Here is a 19403-nt window from a genome sequence, read left to right as displayed (position 1 = left end):
TCAATACTTTTTCCATTCTGAACAATTATTTCTACATATTTACCAAATTGAATCCCCAAGAAAGAAATCTGACTGGTTTGGGCAGAGGTTTTCAAGCCAGGCTGCCTCACAGCTTGATGGCTGTTGTGGGAATGCTTCCTCTGCAGTTCTGATGTTCCTTTCCACGTCGAGAGAGAGCTTAATTACCGAAACACCCCTGGCACTCTGTCCCCAGTCTCTCCATCCTTAGGGAGCACATGTTCACCCCTGCTTTCCCACACTATGTAAATCTGATGGGGGTGTGGCAAGGAAGGCGACTGGTTTAGCACTGCCAGAGCCTAGATAGGCAAGTCTGTTCAGTTTTGTACAGTATTATTAGCGCATTTCCCTTCAGACATGAATTACTTCTCCCATCTAATACTTATCAGTAATAAAGGTAATATTTTGACTCACTGTCTGCCTTAGTCTCTCCTCTGTTTGGAACTTAGATGGGGAAGAGAGATGTCTCCTAGAAGACTCAAGCAACAGCCAGATTAATTACTCACTGCCGCTGGTCAGGTGCCCATTCCTAGTCCAATCAGTGTAGGCAGGCACTATCACCACTGAAAGGGACTATTTGTAGAGCAGTTTTCTTTTGAAGAGGACTTGTGGGTGTGGCAGGCATGGTAACAGGTCTGAACTGTGCAAGTTTCCACAGGATAGAAGCATCTTGTTTCTCTTTATTTGCACCCAGACCCCCTCAAGGGACTGGCTCTCGGAATATATTTGAATAGACAAGAATATACACCTGCAGTAACTATTTTAACTTTCAATCGCAATTTTGAGTAGCCCCACAAAACCTAACCCTTCTCAACTACCACCAATGCAACATTGTTCCTCTGTCACCAAAAAGCACACTGCTCCTGTCTTCTGCTCACGTGATGCCACTGACTGAAACAGGCCTGGCTTGGTTACAGCACAAAGGCATGTGTGTGCACACTGACCTCCTTCTCTATGATAGCCACTTGCTTCTTGGCCAGCTTCTCCAGCTCGATGGACGAGTTGTTGGCATGCGTCTCCACCTCCTTCTGTAGCTTGAGGCGGTGCTCGTCCATCTCAGCCTTCAGCTTGTTCTCCAGGGCGATCAGCTGCTTCTGGTGCTGGCGCCGCATCCGCTTATAACCTGACATCTGTTCCCGCAACTCGTTCTCCTGCTCATGCTCATGGATCTGTCGTGTAACCTGATTGGGGTGGGGGAACAGAACTCAGGTGACCAGATTCAGAGAAGACAAACTTCCAGGGAAAGTTGAGACGCCCTCTGGCATAATTCTATCTATCACTGCCACCATCAATCTACCTATTATTTGCTGAATGCTCACCTGTACCAGGCACTGTGCTGGGTGCTCTTTATATTTATTCTTTAGCTCTTGTCCTAAACTTGTTTGGACTCATTCACTCATTCATTTTACTCCTTAATGAGGTACGTATTACCACCCCCATTTTATAGATGAAGCAACTGAGACTTGAGGGAATTAACTTATTCATTCAGCCAAATTATATTCACTTATTTTTGACATATCACTGTATCTATGATTAAGGTCATATAGTTAATAAGGGGTAGAGCTGGGATTCAGACCCATTTCTGTCTGGTTCCGGAGCCATGCTGTCTCCACTACACCAGGATTTCTCAACATCAACACTGTTGAAAATGAGCCAGAAGATTCTTTGTTTTGTTGGGCCGTCCTTCAGTGCAGGATGTTTAGCAGCATCACTGGCTACCCACTAGATGCCAGTACACCTCCCAAGTCAAGACAATCAAAAATGTCTGTAGACACTGGCAAATGTCCCTTAGGGGGCAAATTCCTGGTTGAGGACCACTGCATTATATCAAACTGCTTGTTTGTTTTTAAAGATCATGTCTCTAACAGTCATAGGGATTCTGAGTATCTTCCCAAAGTTGTTTGAACAAGATTTACTTCTGATTCTTAATACGAAGTGGGGTGGGGGCAGTGAGGAGTGAAAGGAGGGAGGGAGAGATGGAGCTCTCTTTCCACTCCTCTCTCTCCCACCTCCCCTTCCCCACAGAAGAGATGTTAGCAAATTACAATACATTTACATGCTCTCCTCAAGAAGAGAAAGTATTTCTGTGATTTTTAGATGGCTACTTAGTAATTTTTTCTTAACCCATTCTCAGGTGACTATCCAACAAACTCAAGACTGTAAATATAAATTTTGGCATCTCGTTTCTTTCTATTAAACCTTTTCTGATTTTCCACTTCTTCCTTCAGTTTATCATCTCTCTTTATTTTCCTGTTAGATTCTCTGCTCATTTCATTCTCATCTTTCCTATTTTAGAAAAAAAATAATTACAAAATTATAACTTCAGCTTTGTTTTTCACTAAGTAATTTAGTCACTCCTATCTACTATTAGCCAATTCTTCCCAACATCACCCTCAAACAAGTTTTACTAGAAATTTTCAAGCTGCTATTAATGCTCTTTACTATTTTCAGTTTATGGGTCAAAGTGCATTTTGTACAAAGAACAATTTGTTTCTTTGCTCCTTTTAGAAGGTGTCCCTGCATACCAGACTGAGTCCTTACTATCAAGAGAGTGCTATTCTGTAACTGGATAGTATTATCAAAGTACACCATTAAACATTAGCCGAACTTTGAAACCTTTCCAGCTGAAACTAACACTAGGTTTCATATTCATTTCTCTTTTCTAAAGGACAATCCTCTTTAAAGTATGAAGAATAAGAGCAGAAGATATTTCAAGACCAAAAAAAAAAAAAAAAAAAAAAGGACAGTATCAACAAAGGGGCACCTAACACTCTAAAGGAAATCTATTTTGTCATCACAATATCATGTTTCTTTTTAATGGGCTTATTTCATGATAAAAGGAAAGAAAGAAGTCATTTGAAATATGTATATATATTTCACTTCCTCATGATTGTGCTTTCCTGAAGTTCAACTACAGGGGAAAACAATTCCCATCAACAGAAAGGATACCATTTAGCCCTTTCTGAATTCAGTTTTTTTCATACAGATATGGTAATAAAGTGTCCATTCCAGGGTAAGGTATTTGAAACATGTTTTACCTCTAAACTTATTTTTTCTTATATAAGTATTCCTTCTTCTTCTTCTTCTTTTAGATTTTATTTATTAATTTGACAGACAGAGATCACAAGTAGGCAGAGAGGCAGGCAGAGAGAGATGAAGGGAAGCAGGCTCCCCGCTGAGCACAGAGCCCAATGCAGGGCTGGATCCCAGGACCCTGAGGTCATGACCTGAGCTGAAGGCAGAGGCTTAACCCACTGAGCCATCCAGGTGCCCCTCCCTTTTTTAAAAAGATTTTGTTAGTATTCCTTCTTTAGTCAGATTCCCAAAGTTGAGAAATGGCACACCCTAAAGCTATCACGACACATTCAAAGCTTGCAAACAGGTCTGACTAGTCTGTGGTCAAATAGTCTCAGGATGGCCATTTCCCAAATCAGGCACCTAAATATAAAGTGGAAATGAGTTGTGTCAAGAACATTTTCTATCCTAACTGGTGGGTGAGTCCCTCTGAAAATGGTGGTCCTACTGCATACCAGACCACACAATTATGTGGCAAAGACAAATTACAAAGCTCAACATGCTATCATTGTATATTACTGAATTCCAGGAGAAATACTTTGCTTCTAATGCTTCCCATAATTTGGATAATCACCTTTGTAAACTCCTAATATCACCTTCTATTTGTTGCAATGAAATTTTCTACGTTTCAATGTTAACTGCCTTCTTAGGCACATACAGAGATACTGAGTTTTATAATTCCATATGCAAGCAAAGTAAACTTATTTAAGTATAAGTCTGGCCCAATGACTCACGTATGAAGTCTAACTAGAAAGACATAAAAATATTGTTATCTACAGTTATGTACACTTGCATGTTTTAAGTTCATACTGTGTGTCTTGTAAATATACTATTTGGTCAAGAGAATTAAAAAATAGCTCATAATTTTATATTTTATCATGCTTTATGATTTACATTGTATTTTCACATGCAATGCCCTCTAATTTTCCTAAACCCTGGGATTTGAATTGAAGTTCTACGGTTCTTGAATTGCCTGAGGAAATTCACCCCACTAAGGCAGAATGAAACATTCTGGAGGGAGTCAACTCCCCAAAAACATCAAAGCTGGAGAAAGTATAAGCTACAAACTGAATAAGTCTAAAAATGAAAGAAAGTTATGGAAATGTAGTGACTGTAGTTTTCACAATGGTAGTCTCAAGAATGTGATCCACTGAAAGTGGGCAGTAGCATCTTGCCACACCTAGTAGGTTGCTTGGACACAAACCCCAATCTGTTCCTTACTGTATTACTGACCTTGGGCAAATTACTTAACCTGCCTGAAGGCTCTCAAGAGGAGCCACTGCTATGATGAGATCACTGATGGGATAATTCTTGTGTCCAGCAAGGTGTCTGACACACAGAAGATGTTCGATTTATGCTGGTTTCCTTCTAAGGAAATCTAAGCATTTAAGCAGTATGTCTTTCCCTCCACCAAGCATTTCTAGTGATATGGACATAGATGGGAAGGAGTGGATCCAAGAGAAAGGGCAAGTGTAACAATGAAACTGTACTTATATGCAGGCTGTGGCTTATAAACTAAGTATGCATAATTTCTAAACCTGAATTATTAACCATTTCACATACTTGGAGTAATATATAAAAGTTAACAGCCATAAAGGAAGACTGAACTTTTCCCAGAAAGTTTTTACATCCATTCCATTCCACCTTATCTAAATCTGGCAAAAATTGGCACCTACAACAGATGACTACATCCAAAGTGTACTATCTGTCTACCAAGTGCAGAACACCACACTAGAGGGCTAATAAGCAACTTACTGAACATAAAAGAGGAGCATAGTGGCTGATAATGTTACCCTTGTAAGAGATCAAAGCGAACTTACAAGATTAATTATGTATAAGAATCAAAATAATGCATATAAAACTGGCTACCTCAACTCTTACAAGAAATGAAATTTATAGCAAGTTCTTAAAAAGAATACCATGGGTCACATTTTGACATTAGAAATTTCACATTCCACTCTTTAGAACACCTAGGGAAAAACATTTTAAGTTTGTACAAAAAGTAATGATGGAAAACGGGCAATTCTGCCTTCTACAGAAATACTGGCAGGAAGCACTTAGAAATGTACACTTGCAAATCCAAATTCTCATGTGAGAGCAGGACTGGAAAAGACTTTGTTCATTCCTTAATTCAGCATGTTTACCGAGAGAGTTTGGTCGCGTGGATTGGGCATAGAGACTTGGCAGCATAAGTGAAAAATGGTCTCCGTAATGATCCTAGTGAGATTAAGAAGCTAAGCAAAAGGAAAAAGGAGCTACAAAACATTCTGATAAGCATCCTCTTGTACACTATCCAGGAAGAGAACCCATCTTCCAGCCCTCAGAAATAGAATAGTGGGGCTCAAGAGGGGTGAAGCAGCATTAACTGCAGAGGCTCTAATATTTTTATGCTTGTCTATCAAACTCATTCAGGTATCCACTTTCACAATTAGCTGGAAATTAGGTTGCATTTTTAAAATTGAAATGAAGACTCCATTTTTATATGAGCTTTCCTACTGAATCTGGTAAAGGCAAAGTAAAAAAAAATAATTCACATTTGCATGGATAGGACAATAATCATTTTTGTCTACATGCTTTCCTAGAGATTAGAAACTAAGAGTTTTTATGCCCCTGCCCCTAATATGTATTTTTTTTTTTAAAGTAGGCTCTACACTCAACATAGAGCTTGAACTCATGACTCTGAGATCAAGAGTTGTATGCTCTACTGAATGAGCCGTCCGGCTGCTCTCCCATCCTCCTCGGGACAGTATGTACTCTAACACAAATTCCCCTGTATAGTAAGACCACTCACTCCTGTGAGAATTCCTTCATGGCCAAAAGCTGAATTGCCTGACAGATATGGGCTTGGGCTCTTTCTGTTAACATCTACTATGGGAACTACTATCCAGAACATTATGAAATTTTAAGAAATGACATCAGATACGACAACAGCTGAAGACACTCTCTTGGGTTACCAATCCAATTAAAATATTAGGATCTCCGTTTACCAACAATAAAAACTTAAGGGAGCCACATCTCAAAGGCCCAAAAGGCAGATGAGTAATTCTGAAGAACTATATAAACAACTCCTTTCTCCAGATCATGAATCAGTTCATTATGAACTTTCTTACAGAAGAAAAGGAAAGGATAAATAAAAAAGGTTCTATGAAATGCCCTTCCTTTTCCTAGTTTTTCAAAATAAGGTCAATAATTGCTGCCCTTCTATGATTATAATAAAAAATACATAATTCTACATAATTCTGAAGTTTCCTTAGAGTTACCTCTGATATTAAGGTTCACAGTCCTTGCTTTTCCTTTGTTACAAACGTAATTGCGCAGCAGTGCATATTAACATTAAAAAAATCTGTTTTAAGGTGCCAAAATGATAAAAACATCAAGAAGTAAAAAGCCTGCAACCCATGGACTGCATACACTTGTCAATGGCTCCATTCAAAAGCACAATGTAGAAAAAATGCAAAGGGCAAACCCCACAAATTTAGGTCTCTTTTAGGTTTATGTATAAGAGGTAGGCTGATTAAACAAATTTAAGAACTATAAAATTTTTGTCAGTTTGCAAGTCTATGTAAAATACACACTCTTAAAAAATAGATATTCATTTATCTAATAGTTAGAAATAAATAATTTCTGAATTCTTTTTTCTTTTTGCTGTTCACTTTTAATCACTCTGTGGCTTGCTAGTACTTCTGTGTAGAAGACTATAAAGAGTAAAACCAAAATAAATAAATCAATATAGTATTGTTACCAACTATGGGAAGTGAAGAGGGTTTCAAAAATGACTTGATTATTCATTACCCTGGACTTCCATCTTCCCATGATCTTGTTCCTACTTTTATGTCATTTAAGTAACTTTAGTCCTTTTCCTTTGAGCTGAGATCCATGAAAAGCAAAAAGATTCATGATATAATTTTAAAATTTAGATACTTCTTTTTGATATTCCAGTGTCCTGATTTATATATTCCTACTGGACTACTGGGAATTAGCCTTTAACATAAAACTGGTAGAACTATAGTACTTGATAAGATACATTAAAATACCCAGACCAATAATTAGATTGTCCAAAGTGAGACATGGGACCATATAACATCATACCACCTTTCCTTTACATTAATTCTTTTTTCTGAACGAGCACTAGATGCAAATACCACTGATCTCTGGTAAGCTTCCATCAGTTCCACCATGACCCCCAAAGCATGACATCTGGAGAAGGTTTTCCACATGAAACAACTTATTTTACAGTGGCTACCGCAACAGTCTATTAGCTACTTAGCTTTTAACTTAATATAGGGGCAGGGAGCCTTTTAGCCAATCCAAAGTCCATCAGAGACTGATCTCAGCTACTCTCTGGTTGGGCACTGGGAAGCCTGTAGGATGCAGAGGGGCTCCTAAGGACTTTGCCTCTAACCCTCAGGTGGCCTAGCAGGGAAGCAGCTTTCATCAACCACAGAGAAGACTGGGATGGCTGACAGGCACAGAGTAGCCCTGGGTGAGTGTACAAACGCAAGCGTGAGATCATTGTGGTATGGCAGTAGTAACATCTTACTAGGAGGTAGGAGAGGTCATGAATATATGATGTGGGAATGAGGGTGTGGCAAGTGACAAAAGACACTTTTCCCAGAGGGGTTAGATCCACTTGGTATAATGTTTGTTTCACATTCAAAAACCTGCTTCTGGTGCTCTGAGTCTCAGTGGCTGCTCAGCATTTCTCCTCTCATTTCTACATGAACATGTCTGGATAAAGATACAAGTCTCACAAGAGTCGGTAGTAAGCAAGAATATTACATAAATACCATATTTTTTGGTCGGGTATCATGACATGAAGATATTTATTAATAAATTCCTGGTTCTTTATTTAGACTCAAAAGCATGTTATTTTTTAGGTGCTTAGCAATCATTAGCAAATACAGAGTGGACATTTTTATATCTCCATTACACAGTATAACATTCATTTAAAATGAAAAATTGCCCATTAAGAGATGACAAGAAACTTCTATACAAAGGAACTTAAAGGCAGGCTTATTGATAAGCAGTCTCAATTAAAATGCTTGCTTTTAGACAGCAGCAGGCATAGCAATAGGTAGGTGCTTTAACTTCCATTTTCCTCCTATATGGGTTTTTAAAGATTATAATCCATTATCGATTTCAAAGATAACTGAAACCTTTGAAAGACTTGAGAGATGAAAGTGGAAATCAGGTTTAAAAAATAGGACAAGAAAAATAATTTCTGGGTCGGCCTTGGATGATGTCATCATAGGTTCTAAATGTAATAGCCAGGCAGTGTACACTAACTCTTCCTGCCATGTGACCTCTAACATCAATCTGGGCAAAACAATGAATATTTCAATAATTTTTCGGCTGAGAAGTGAGATTCAGAAGCAAAAGATTAAAGAGAGTTTAGAGTGCCAAAGATGAAACGATGTGAGTGTGTGTGTGTGTGTGTGTGAGTATGTGAGCGCGCACGCGCACGCGTGGGGGGCCAAGGGGAGGAGGCATGAAAACTAACTCTTCCAGCACACACCCCTTTTGCTACTACAAGGGCATCCAGCAATCACATTTGCAATAGTAAAAATGCTGAAGGATCCTACAGTATCTTTTCTTCCACAATCATCCATATCCTCTCCTACAAAGCCCCTCTTGCTTTATTGGTGCCAGGAAATTCTTTAGGGGTTAAATGGGGAAGTGCAGCCACTACCATTGTTGCAATAAATAAATGAATGAACCAGAACGAACCAGCAATTCATCCCTAGGAAGCTAGTATCTTATTTTCTACAATTACATACATTAGCTAGCAGTGATATATTTTTAAAAATTGTGTTTTATCTTTTGATATGTGTGTATACATTACAAACACACAAACACCTATACAAAAAAAAAGCATAGTGCCCTCCACACACATACATCAAATACCTTTAAAAATTTTTTTAGCATTGTTATTTCAATGAAAAGACAAATAGCTTTAAAAAAATTGGATAGGTTAGCAACTTCATCTTAAAGGCCTTTTATTTTGCACATACAGCATATATAAATACACACACACACACACACACACACACACACACAAAGGTTTTTTTTTTTTTCCCATGCCGTAGACAATGCTAAAATATCTGAGATCAGGTTGCCATGCCAACAGATTTTTTTCTAAAATGAATAAAATTATTAGGAGGGAGAAAACATTCTTGACTCCTTTCCTCCCATCCATGAAGCCGAGAGAGGCTCAGGGAGGGCGAGAGGCTGCCAGATGGGGAGGAGGGGAAGGAAGGGAAGGTGGGTAGAGGGGTGTTTGCTTACCAAAGATGCTGATTTGATCGTGGCAAAGCGCTCTCTGTTCCGGTAGTGGAGGGCCTGGCTCTGAACTGACTGGGTAGGCCGCGGCTCAGGCCTGGGATCGCCGTGGCCCGCCTCATCCCTTATGAATACATGATCCTGCAGAAATGGATAAAAACAAGGAGAAAGTCCAGCTGTGCTCTTTCCTCGCCGGCTGCCTCTCTCTCACCCCTCTTTCTGCACAAGCACTGCTGTTTGAAATGCATAGTTTAGCTCTCTGCTAGTCCCCGCAGCTCCCACGGTACAAAATGAATAAGCAACACATTGCAGCCTTCAGTTAGGAATGTCAGCTGATCGCTAGTGGGATGCCTTCTGAATCCCTGGCAGGCTTTTTCTTTACCTCCAGAATTACATATATGCAAAAGAAAAAAAGAATAGAAAAAACAATGCAATGTACAGACTCCTTAGAACAGTTTGCTTAAAACGCTGTAACCAAATAATTCCTTTAAAAATGTCATGTCCATGTCTAGCAAGGAGGATGCTGGTTGCTTTTAACATAAAAGCGAGCCTCCGCCTCATTCCCTTGAAAGATCTGCTTTCTCAATTTAATTTTATTTGAGATCTGTTCGGTAGGATCATCGTTCTGCCTAGAACCAGTGTAGGCTTGTGCTGAACTGCCTCTCTATCTTGTGCTGGGAAGATTCGGCAGTCACTGAGGGATCCTGCTTTCCAGTCATGATCGTACACAGTTCTAGCACCTTCTCTCTACAGCTTCTGAAAGGATTTTTTTTTAGATTTAAAGAGACAGGCATGCAATTTTAACCAAATGATACTTTCACAAATTCTTCCTCAACTCAGTCTTGCTATGGTCACTAGAGTGAGTAAGGCTGGGATTTAATGTCCTTGGCTGATTTAATCAAATCTGTGCTTCTTGATAGGCAGAGATGATTAATCTTGTTGTAACGCCCAGTGAAAAATAACATTCCCTGGAAGGGTAATAATGGATGTTTCTTAAATGCAATTTAAATGAGTTTTAAAGGGGAAAATGCTTTCAAAGGGTGATGCTTTTCTCTATAAAAGATGGAGTGGTCAGTCAGTAAGTAGCTCTTAACCCTTCAGAAAAAAAGATACCATAATAATAGCTCAAAAACATGTACAACCATGGGGGATTTTTAAATAGTACATGTTCAGGATGGGGAAGGAGAAATTAATTCCTGTATTGCCCTAGGGTTTTAGGAAAAACCATTTGTGACAAGTCAGTTTTGCATTTTGTCTATGACTATCTGAAAAAAATTTTTAAAATAATTCCTTGCTCTTTCAACAGAAAACAAAAATTGAAGAGGTTTATAAACACAAAATTTAATTATATCATCTAAAATTTGTTAAAGTCAAGACACAGATATTCTTGAGGGAAATTAAATTTTATATCCAGGTTTTTAGGTAGAAGTCAAGAGCCAAGATTAAATTTACCACTGGGCTGATTTTCTTTTTCCACTTATAAATTTAGAATGCTCCAGAATGTTAGGCAGGTATCTACCATTACATCTATATTTTGAGATCTTTTAAAATTTACTGTATTGAGGTCTATTTTGTTTTTAAATAATGAAGGGACCTTTAATGCCATTGAGGACATATATGTCAAATTCAAGGATATTGTATTGCTGTACTGTCTTATATGATAGTAAGTAGCCACATGGATACTTAAATAAAATGTAAAATTCAGTTCCCATGTTGTACCTGTTATGTTTTAAGGTAGTCATTAGCTATGGTTACCATACTGAACAGTGCAGGTATAGATTGTTTCCATCACTGCAACAATCAGTTCTACTAGATAGTACCACAGGTTAAAAATGTACCTCAACCCGTATTTTTGAGATTAAAAAAAACAAACAAACACCCAAAAACAACCTTGATGGCCCAAAGAAACTTCTATATTATTTCCCTGGAAATCTAACCTTTTATTTTATAGAACAAAGATCAGGTATGGGACTAGGATTTATGCGCTAGGTTTAAGGTTCTTGAGAGCAAGGCAATGGGATCTACTGCCATTGACATTACTGGATATTTATTAATAAGTTACATTTATCTCCAAAATTGATTTTTTAAAAAGATTTTTAATTTTTATTTATTTGAGAGAGCGAGAGAGAGCAGGGTGAGTGAAAACATGAGTGGGGAGGGCAGAGGAGAAGGAGAAGCAGACTCCCCACTAAGCAGGGAACCTGATGTAGGACCCTGGACCCTGCCATCATGACCTGAGCAGAAGGCAGATGCTTAATTAACTCACTGAGCCAACCAGGTGCCCCTCTCCGAAACTGATCACTTCTAATATTACAGTACCAGAAAAACAAGAAGCTTCTAAATGGCAGCAATCAGAGGGTCCTGTGGTTTTATAGGAAGCCTTAAGAATTCAAAGTTTGGTGATTATTAATTAGCTAACATTAAGCATACTGACTGAGAGGTAGCAGCTCAGTTTCACACTGTAAGAACTTGATTTACAAAGATAACTAGTAACACTAGAATCTTTACGGTTCACTCAACAGAATAAAGTGAAACACATTCATGTGCAAATACATATAATTTTAGTATTATTAGTGTGTTTTCTCTCAGATATAAATTAGCACTTATAGGCTAGGTCTTGCTTAGCAAATTAAAAGTCACATTGTATTTGCTAAATTTTTAAACCAAGAATATTGGAATGCACCAGAAAAGTTAATATTCAAAATCATAGTGATTTTAGTTAACACACAGCTCATTCAATATCTCACTAAGGTATATTTTAAAAATAATGCTATTTTATTATTTTTTCCCCATCCTCTTGGACAAAAATAATACTACTTTAAAAGCTAATCTGAACAATAGGTCCAAAATTTAAATCTACTTCAGGTATAGTACATAATGTTAATCGTATCATTCTTTACTCTAGCTTAAAATTCTTTTCATTTTATGAAAGAATTCTTAGTTTTCCACAGCAACTTCATAACCTATCCCCACACTAAAGGTCTTCAAATATTATGTAAGAGACCACAAAATGAGGTAAAATTTTAGTCTAACAGTAGACACCCATTTCAAATGCATAGGAAAATGATTTTTAAAATATTCAATTCCATTTCATCAAAATGAGTTTAAAATTCTGAAGATAAACAATGATGCAATTTTATTTTATTTTTTTTTTTAAAGATTTTATTTATTTATTTGAGAGAGAGAGACAGTGAGAGAGAGCATGAGCGAGGAGAAGGTCAGAGAGCGAAGCAGACTCCCCATGGAGCTGGGAGCCCGATGCGGGACTCGATCCCGGGACTCCAGGATCACGCCCTGAGCCGAGGCAGTCGTCCAACCAACTGCGCCACCCAGGCGTCCCAATTTTATTTTATTTTTAAAGATTTTATTTATTTATTTGAGAGAGAGACAGTGAGAGAGAGCATGAGAGAGGAGAAGGTCAGAGGAAGAAGCAGACTCCCCATGGAGCTGAGAGCCTGATGCGGGACTTGATCCTGGGACTCCGGGATCATGACCTGAGCCGAAGGCAGTCGTCCAACCAACTGAGCCACCCAGGCATCCCCAAAGGTGCAATTTTAAAATGAGGGAAATGTGACTTGAGAAGTACAAACAAATTAAACTATCAACTTTACAGGGTATATTGTCTGTTGGCTATACTGCCCCTTCAAATAGCAGTCCCTTTCAAAACGAGCACCACACCTGGCTCCCACAATTTCTGAACTGCACACATTTTAAGACTAATAATGGAAAGGAACAATTTGCTATTTTATGCAGTTAGGTACTGATGCAGATTATCTGCAAATAATGTGAGGGCCAACATCTTTGATGTTGAAGAATGATTTTAGAAGATTAAGATCAAGTACTGGGGTACGTGGCTGACTTGACCGAGCATGTGATTCTTGATCTTGGGGTTGTAAGTTTGACCCCCCCACTGGGGGTAGAGATTACTTAAAAATTAAATCTTTTTTTTTTTTTAAGAACAAATATCATTTTCTACTTTACCAAGACAAAATGTAGGTCTTGTCTATAATTTATCTTTAAAACATTATCATCTGGGAATAAACGAAGTAGCTCTTTCAAATACCCATATTGTTGAGAACCAGTTTTAAGTAAATCTATGTTAACCAGTAAATTTATAATGTTCTTTCACTGTAAAAAAATTTTTCAGATTAAAAAGAAAAGAAGCTGTCATAATTTCGGTCAAATCTTTAGCACAAAGAGCTGAGCTTTTATACAATATGCTTGAGTACATAAAGCTTGAATCACAAACTTTACTATTATACACTGAACAGGAAGCTTTACTTCTATTTAAAAGTTTTTCTCTATTTATTAAGTAGCCATTTATTAAGTAGCTATTTATTAAGATTGTGAAATTAAGATTCATAGTGTAGCTGCTTGTTTAGAGTTTCCAGATTCACTTGAAATTATCCCTGGAAACGACTCGTCTGGACACTGTTATACTTTTGGTGTATCTTTATTATACTATCACATCCTTACTTGTGTGTCTGTGCAAGAGACTGTGAGCTTTCTGAAAACAGTAAATAAGGTTTAGAAAATCTGTCTCCCTAGCACCCACCTAGTGCTTGATACTTAGTAGGCATTCATTAAATGTTTGTTGAATAAATAAATTCAAGAATATAGGTCTGAGAAGATTCTGGGAAAATGAAATTTTCTCTTTTATTATTTAAGGGAGTTCAAATTTCTATTTCATAAAAACCTGCTACTCTGTTCTCTGAGAAAGTCATAAAGTTGTGACACACAGGTACACCTTTATTTTAGGGGGAAGGAAGAAGATCTAAAAATAGCTTTTGTCAGATGATAAGGAGCCTTTTCATAGATTACCAAACTTTATGCTGTGGAGAAGGGAATCAACAAACCCACCACCTTTCTTTTGGTTTTGTTCATTTCAAAATTACTAAATTACTGCATAAGCAGTTGTTGCTATTGAAAGCTGGGGCTAGAGGAAGGGGAAAAGATGGACAAGGCTATCTTTACTGGGGAGGGTAGCTACTTGGGAGAAAAAATGACTAGAATGCAGGGGATAAAGACACTACTATAGACAGGTGGTTTTTATGACTACTCTGTTTGAGAAACATTGTCTTCGTATGTTAATTTACTTTTACTTTGCCAAATTTGAGTTGAAGAGTCAAAGAACCCGCCCCTCTCTTCAACAAAAATAATAGAAAAGGCCACTGAAGCAAGTGAAAATTAAACTAGAACATCCTATCCCCTCAAGGACATCTTTTCTTTTTTTTTCCCTCCCACCAAAATGGTGAAAGCCGTTTTTTTCTTAAAGAAGGAGCTGTGGGGATGAGGGGGTGGGGTGGAGAACACTGATTAATAGGAAAAAGACCAAATAAAGCTTTAAAAGTTAGAATGGTTTTTTAAAATAATCTCTAAAAGGGGGCCATAATGACTAGAGTTCATTAGGCATACCTAAAACAACGAATTGATTAACAAACACTTTCATATATTAAAGTCTTATGATCTGTATTAATAGAAGGCAGCAGCAGGCAAAGATAACTGACTTAGACTTAAGCAAAACAAAAGTGTTCCTTTTCACTGGAAGATTAAAAGATCAGACTTTGGTGGTTAGATCACTATTAGAATCTGTTTGCTGCTACTATATCCACAGTGATTTTAAGGAGTAGGGCGAGAATTGAGGCATATGTAGAGTTGTGTCCTATATAAGTTCACCTTCATTTTAGTTTATAAAACATTTATTGAGTGCTTACTATGTGGCAGGCACTGTGCTGGGTGGTAGGAAAAGAGATGTTCTTGAGGAGCTAACAGTCTAGACATACGATGATATTACTGTTACTGGAAAAAGCAATATGGCAACATTAGCAAGGGGAAAAGTGCTTGAAGTTTATTTTGTCCAAATATACTTTTAGACTTACCAAGTCATTTTTACTCAAAAGGGAGATTAGATTAGGGTCCCTTCAGGGCCTGGGAAAGAACAGAATAGAGGCAAGGACTGGAGAAAAAGAAGTAATCTGAAATTCTGATGCCAAAGGAAAATTTTCAGTATCCCACTTCACAGTTTTGGGGCTTGATCTGTGATAGAACTGTCCCGTTAAAATCAGGGCTTCTTTATTCTGGATGTGGAGCAGTTAATTGCAAGTCACACTCTTACCAGTTGCCCATGGACTTTAAAAATAAGTTCACTTCCTATATAAGACGGTAATCTGTTTCATATCTATGGTTTCACTAATTTAGTATAATGTCTGCTTGATTGTACCAATCAAGATGGGGGGACCAAAATAGGCCCCACTCTTATTCTTATATCTTGGTATTTATTAAGCATGTTCTTAGTGTCTGGAGTATAATTATTGAAGAAAAGCTATTTAAGTCTTTTAAACCATAAAGACAATACTAAAAATTATTTAACCCTTTTAATCCATATGTTCAATGAACCAAAATAGCATGATGTTTAGCCTCTGGCAATTAATTCATTCCTTGTGTTTTTTTTGTTCGTGTTTCCATTCATTCATTCCATAGTTTTTTACTGACTGCCTCTGACTGTTCTAGGTGTTAAGATGTAGTGTGGAACAAGGCAGCCATAGTCTCTGCCTTGATGAAATTTACATTCTACAAATGAAATAATAAACAAATTAATATATAATATAATATTAGATGGTGATAAGTATTAAAAAGAAAATAAAATAGGATAATGAGATAATGGGTAGAACATTGGTTGTAGTATGATAATTTAGTGATAAATAAGATTCTGGTCACAGACCCATGCAAAACTGGTAAATGTTTTATAAAACAATACTGATTGCTTTCTTTCAAATATAAACTTTGTGGTCACAAATTATGATAGACTCAGAAATGCACCACCTAAATCTCTGCCTCTAAGAAGACTTGCTACTAGAATCCTGGCAGTCACAATGGCTGGCAGTCTATTTTGGGGTGGCCTTGGCTGGAGAGAGCAGCCTGGATCAAATCATACCCTTCCCAGGTTGCTCATATTCAATGACTGGTCCGGCTGAGGGTAACAAGTCCCAGCCCTTCTTACTCAGTTTGGACAACTCTGAAGGGTCATTTTAGCCCCATAGCTCCCTTAGGAGTTGGCTGAAGCTGATGTTAGGTCTGCTATCTCACTTCAACTTTGCCCTCTACCCGATGCTGCTTCCTTTTCTCTTCCACAGGTGTTGACCCCAAAAGGAACTCCTAAGAAACAGACTGCTGCTTGAAACTGTTTCAGCTCTGCTTCCCAGAGAATCCAACATGTGACTTAAATGTTACCTGTACCTACATGTAATACAGTATCACAGCTATGTCATCTGCATGAAGAAGGAGGGACTGATCAGAACACTGGCTTGTAGAAAAATCCCCCCCTTTTTAAGTGAAATCCAAACACAAAATGTAAGAGCTAAAAGCCTGCCTTATCCTGGAGGAGGTGTGGATGAGGCTTGTTCCTAAGGCACCTTGCTACAAGACACCTTGAAAGTCACAGCAGAGATCTGCTTCTCTAAAGATTACGGGAACAGAAACACAGAATTTAGGAGCTGGAAGGCATCTCTGAAGCCATACAGAAATCCTAATTTTACAGATGAAGAAACCGAGGCCCAGAGAGCTTTTTGTGACTTGCCTAAAGTAAAATAACACTAACAGTGGCATACAGAACTATAAACTAGTTTCCTCATTCCTATGATCCATTATATAAAATATTCTACTGAGAGCTTAAGATCCTATTTCATTTATGTTACCAAGTGGAAAACTTTTAGAAAGTCAAGCATACCAACACATATAAAGTTTCTGAATAATTTTTATATTTCTGTTGTGTTTAAAATGATAGATTTATAAACCCAGGTATAGGATTTAAATGGGTTTCATGAAGAGATATAATTAATATTCAGTTTTCACATCTAACATATTCTATTTTTATTGCCTCCTTATACTTTCCCCCTTTTTTATTGTGGTGAAATATATCTAAATCATCTTAATTATTATTTTTTTTTCATCTTAATTATTTTTAAGTATACAGTTCAGGCCTATTAAATAGTCTTCTAATGTTGTGCAATCATTGCCCCCATCCTCCCCGTAATTCTTTCATCTTGTAAAACTGAAACTTGTCCCCATTAAACAACACTCCATTTCATCCCACCCCCCAGCCTCTGGCGGCCACCATGCTACTTTTTTGTCTCTATGATTTTAGCTACTCTAAGTACCTCATAAAAGTGGAATCATACAGCATTTATCTTTTTGTTACTGGTATATTTCACTTAGTATAATGTCATGGTTCATCCATGTTGTAGTGTATGTCAGAATTTCTTTACCTTTTTAAGGCTGAATAATATTCCATTGTATGTATACCATATTTTGTTTATCCATTCATCCATCAATGGACATCTGGATTGCTCCCAAAATTTAGCTATTATAAATAATGCTGTTATGAACACAGTTGTACAAATATTTCCTTGAGACCCTACTTTCAGTTTTGGGGGGCAAATACCCAGAAGTGGAATTGTGGGTCATGTGGTAATTCTATTTTTAATTCTTTGAGGAACTACCTATTGTTTGCCGCAGCAGCTATACCATTTTACATTCCTATCGACAGTGCACAAGGGTTCCAATTTTTCCACATCCTTGCCAACTCTTGTCTAGTCATCCTAACGGGCATGAGGTGGTATATTATTATAGTTCTCATTTGCATTTCCTTAATTATTAATGCTATTGAGCATCTCCTCATGAGCTTATTGGAGCTTATCTTCTTTGGAGAAGTGTCTATTCAAGTCCTTTGCTCATTTTCAATTTCGGTTGGTTGTTTTTTGGTTCTTGAGTTTTAGGAGCTCTCTCTCTATTCTGGATATCAATCCCTTATTAGATATGCAAATATTAGATACGGAAATATGATCTGCAAATATTTTGTCCCATTCTGTGGGTTGCTTTTGGTCAGCCTGCTTATATTTTCAGTTCACTTAATTCAGTGTTATTCACAAGTGTTTTTCAATTTTCTTTCATCACATTTCCTCTATATATTTATTTCGTAATAAAATAGAAATACATTATATAACTTAAATTCTTCCTGACAAACATTTTGTATGGATCAAATACAACGATGTATTTTAGAATATAAATTAATATCTGTTATTTTTTTAAAAAAGGATTTATTTTATTTTAGAGAGAGAGAAAGAGAGAGAGAGAACGTGGGTGGGAAGGGGTAGAGAGAGAGAAACTTAAGTGCTGAGTGGGGAGCCTGATGGGGGGGTTCGATGCAGGGTTGGATCTCACACCTTGAGATCATGAGCTGAGGTGAAACCAAGAGTCAGCTGCTTGACCAACTGTGTGACCCAGGTGCCCCATAAATTAACATCTATTCTTTTTTTTTTTTCCCAATTTATTTATTTTCAGAAAAACAGTATTCATTATTTTTTCACCACACCCAGTGCTCCATGCAAGCTGTGCCCTCTATAATACCCACCACCTGGTACCCCAACCTCCCACCCCCCCGCATCTATTCTTAAAAGATGATACCTCGCAAGAAAAAAAAGTATTGAAAAACGTGTATTACAACAAGACAGGTCTGTACCATCACACACCACAATCAGAATTAAAATTCAAGACTAGAATTTTCCTTCTTTTTGTTGACTGTGCCAGTAGTATCTTTCTTATTCTGTTCTCATTTGAGGGTTCCTGGAGTAAAAAGATCCAGTGGAATTCCTTTTCTTTTGATCCCTATACCCATGGAACTCCAGAGGTATAGGAAAGAGCCAGATTTGTCAGCATCCACAATAGCTCCTTCCAAAAAGAGAGTCCAACAAAACTTTCTTTTCTACCTTTCAAATATAGGAACACCTGCCCATGTTTAAAGAAGCTGGTTGCCACTGCTGAACTCCTAGCAGATTTCTGCATTTGTAGAATATAACTCCTTTCCTCAGAAGGCTCCACGACTTTCTGATAATTTGGTCCTTGTTGTTTTTCTGCACTCCATTCACTCTTCACACTGCTCACCAAGCTCTAACTTCTCTGACCTTTTCCCTCTTCCTTGAACATACAAAGTTCTTTGTCTGGGCCTTTGCACTTGTTTTCTGACTCATCCCCAT

At 37.6% G+C, this 19403-nt stretch overlaps 1 protein-coding gene across 1 annotated transcript in view; it reads right to left on the bottom strand.

Moving 5' to 3' along the window:
- The window catches only part of TAOK3 (TAO kinase 3), a 191462-nt gene that overhangs the window by 23140 nt on the left and 148919 nt on the right, over window positions 1-19403 (bottom strand). The window contains exons 14-15 of the mRNA XM_044244178.1: window positions 9379-9513; window positions 963-1199 (exon numbers count right to left, since the gene is read on the bottom strand). Of these exons, the coding sequence (XP_044100113.1) occupies window positions 963-1199; window positions 9379-9513 (372 nt within the window). The remainder of the gene's footprint in view (window positions 1-962; window positions 1200-9378; window positions 9514-19403) is intronic.

The sequence above is a fragment of the Neovison vison genome, chromosome 3 (assembly GCF_020171115.1).
Source record: "Neovison vison isolate M4711 chromosome 3, ASM_NN_V1, whole genome shotgun sequence".
NCBI classification, from domain to species: domain Eukaryota; kingdom Metazoa; phylum Chordata; class Mammalia; order Carnivora; family Mustelidae; genus Neogale; species Neogale vison.
This window is presented reverse-complemented; position numbering and strand designations above follow the sequence as displayed.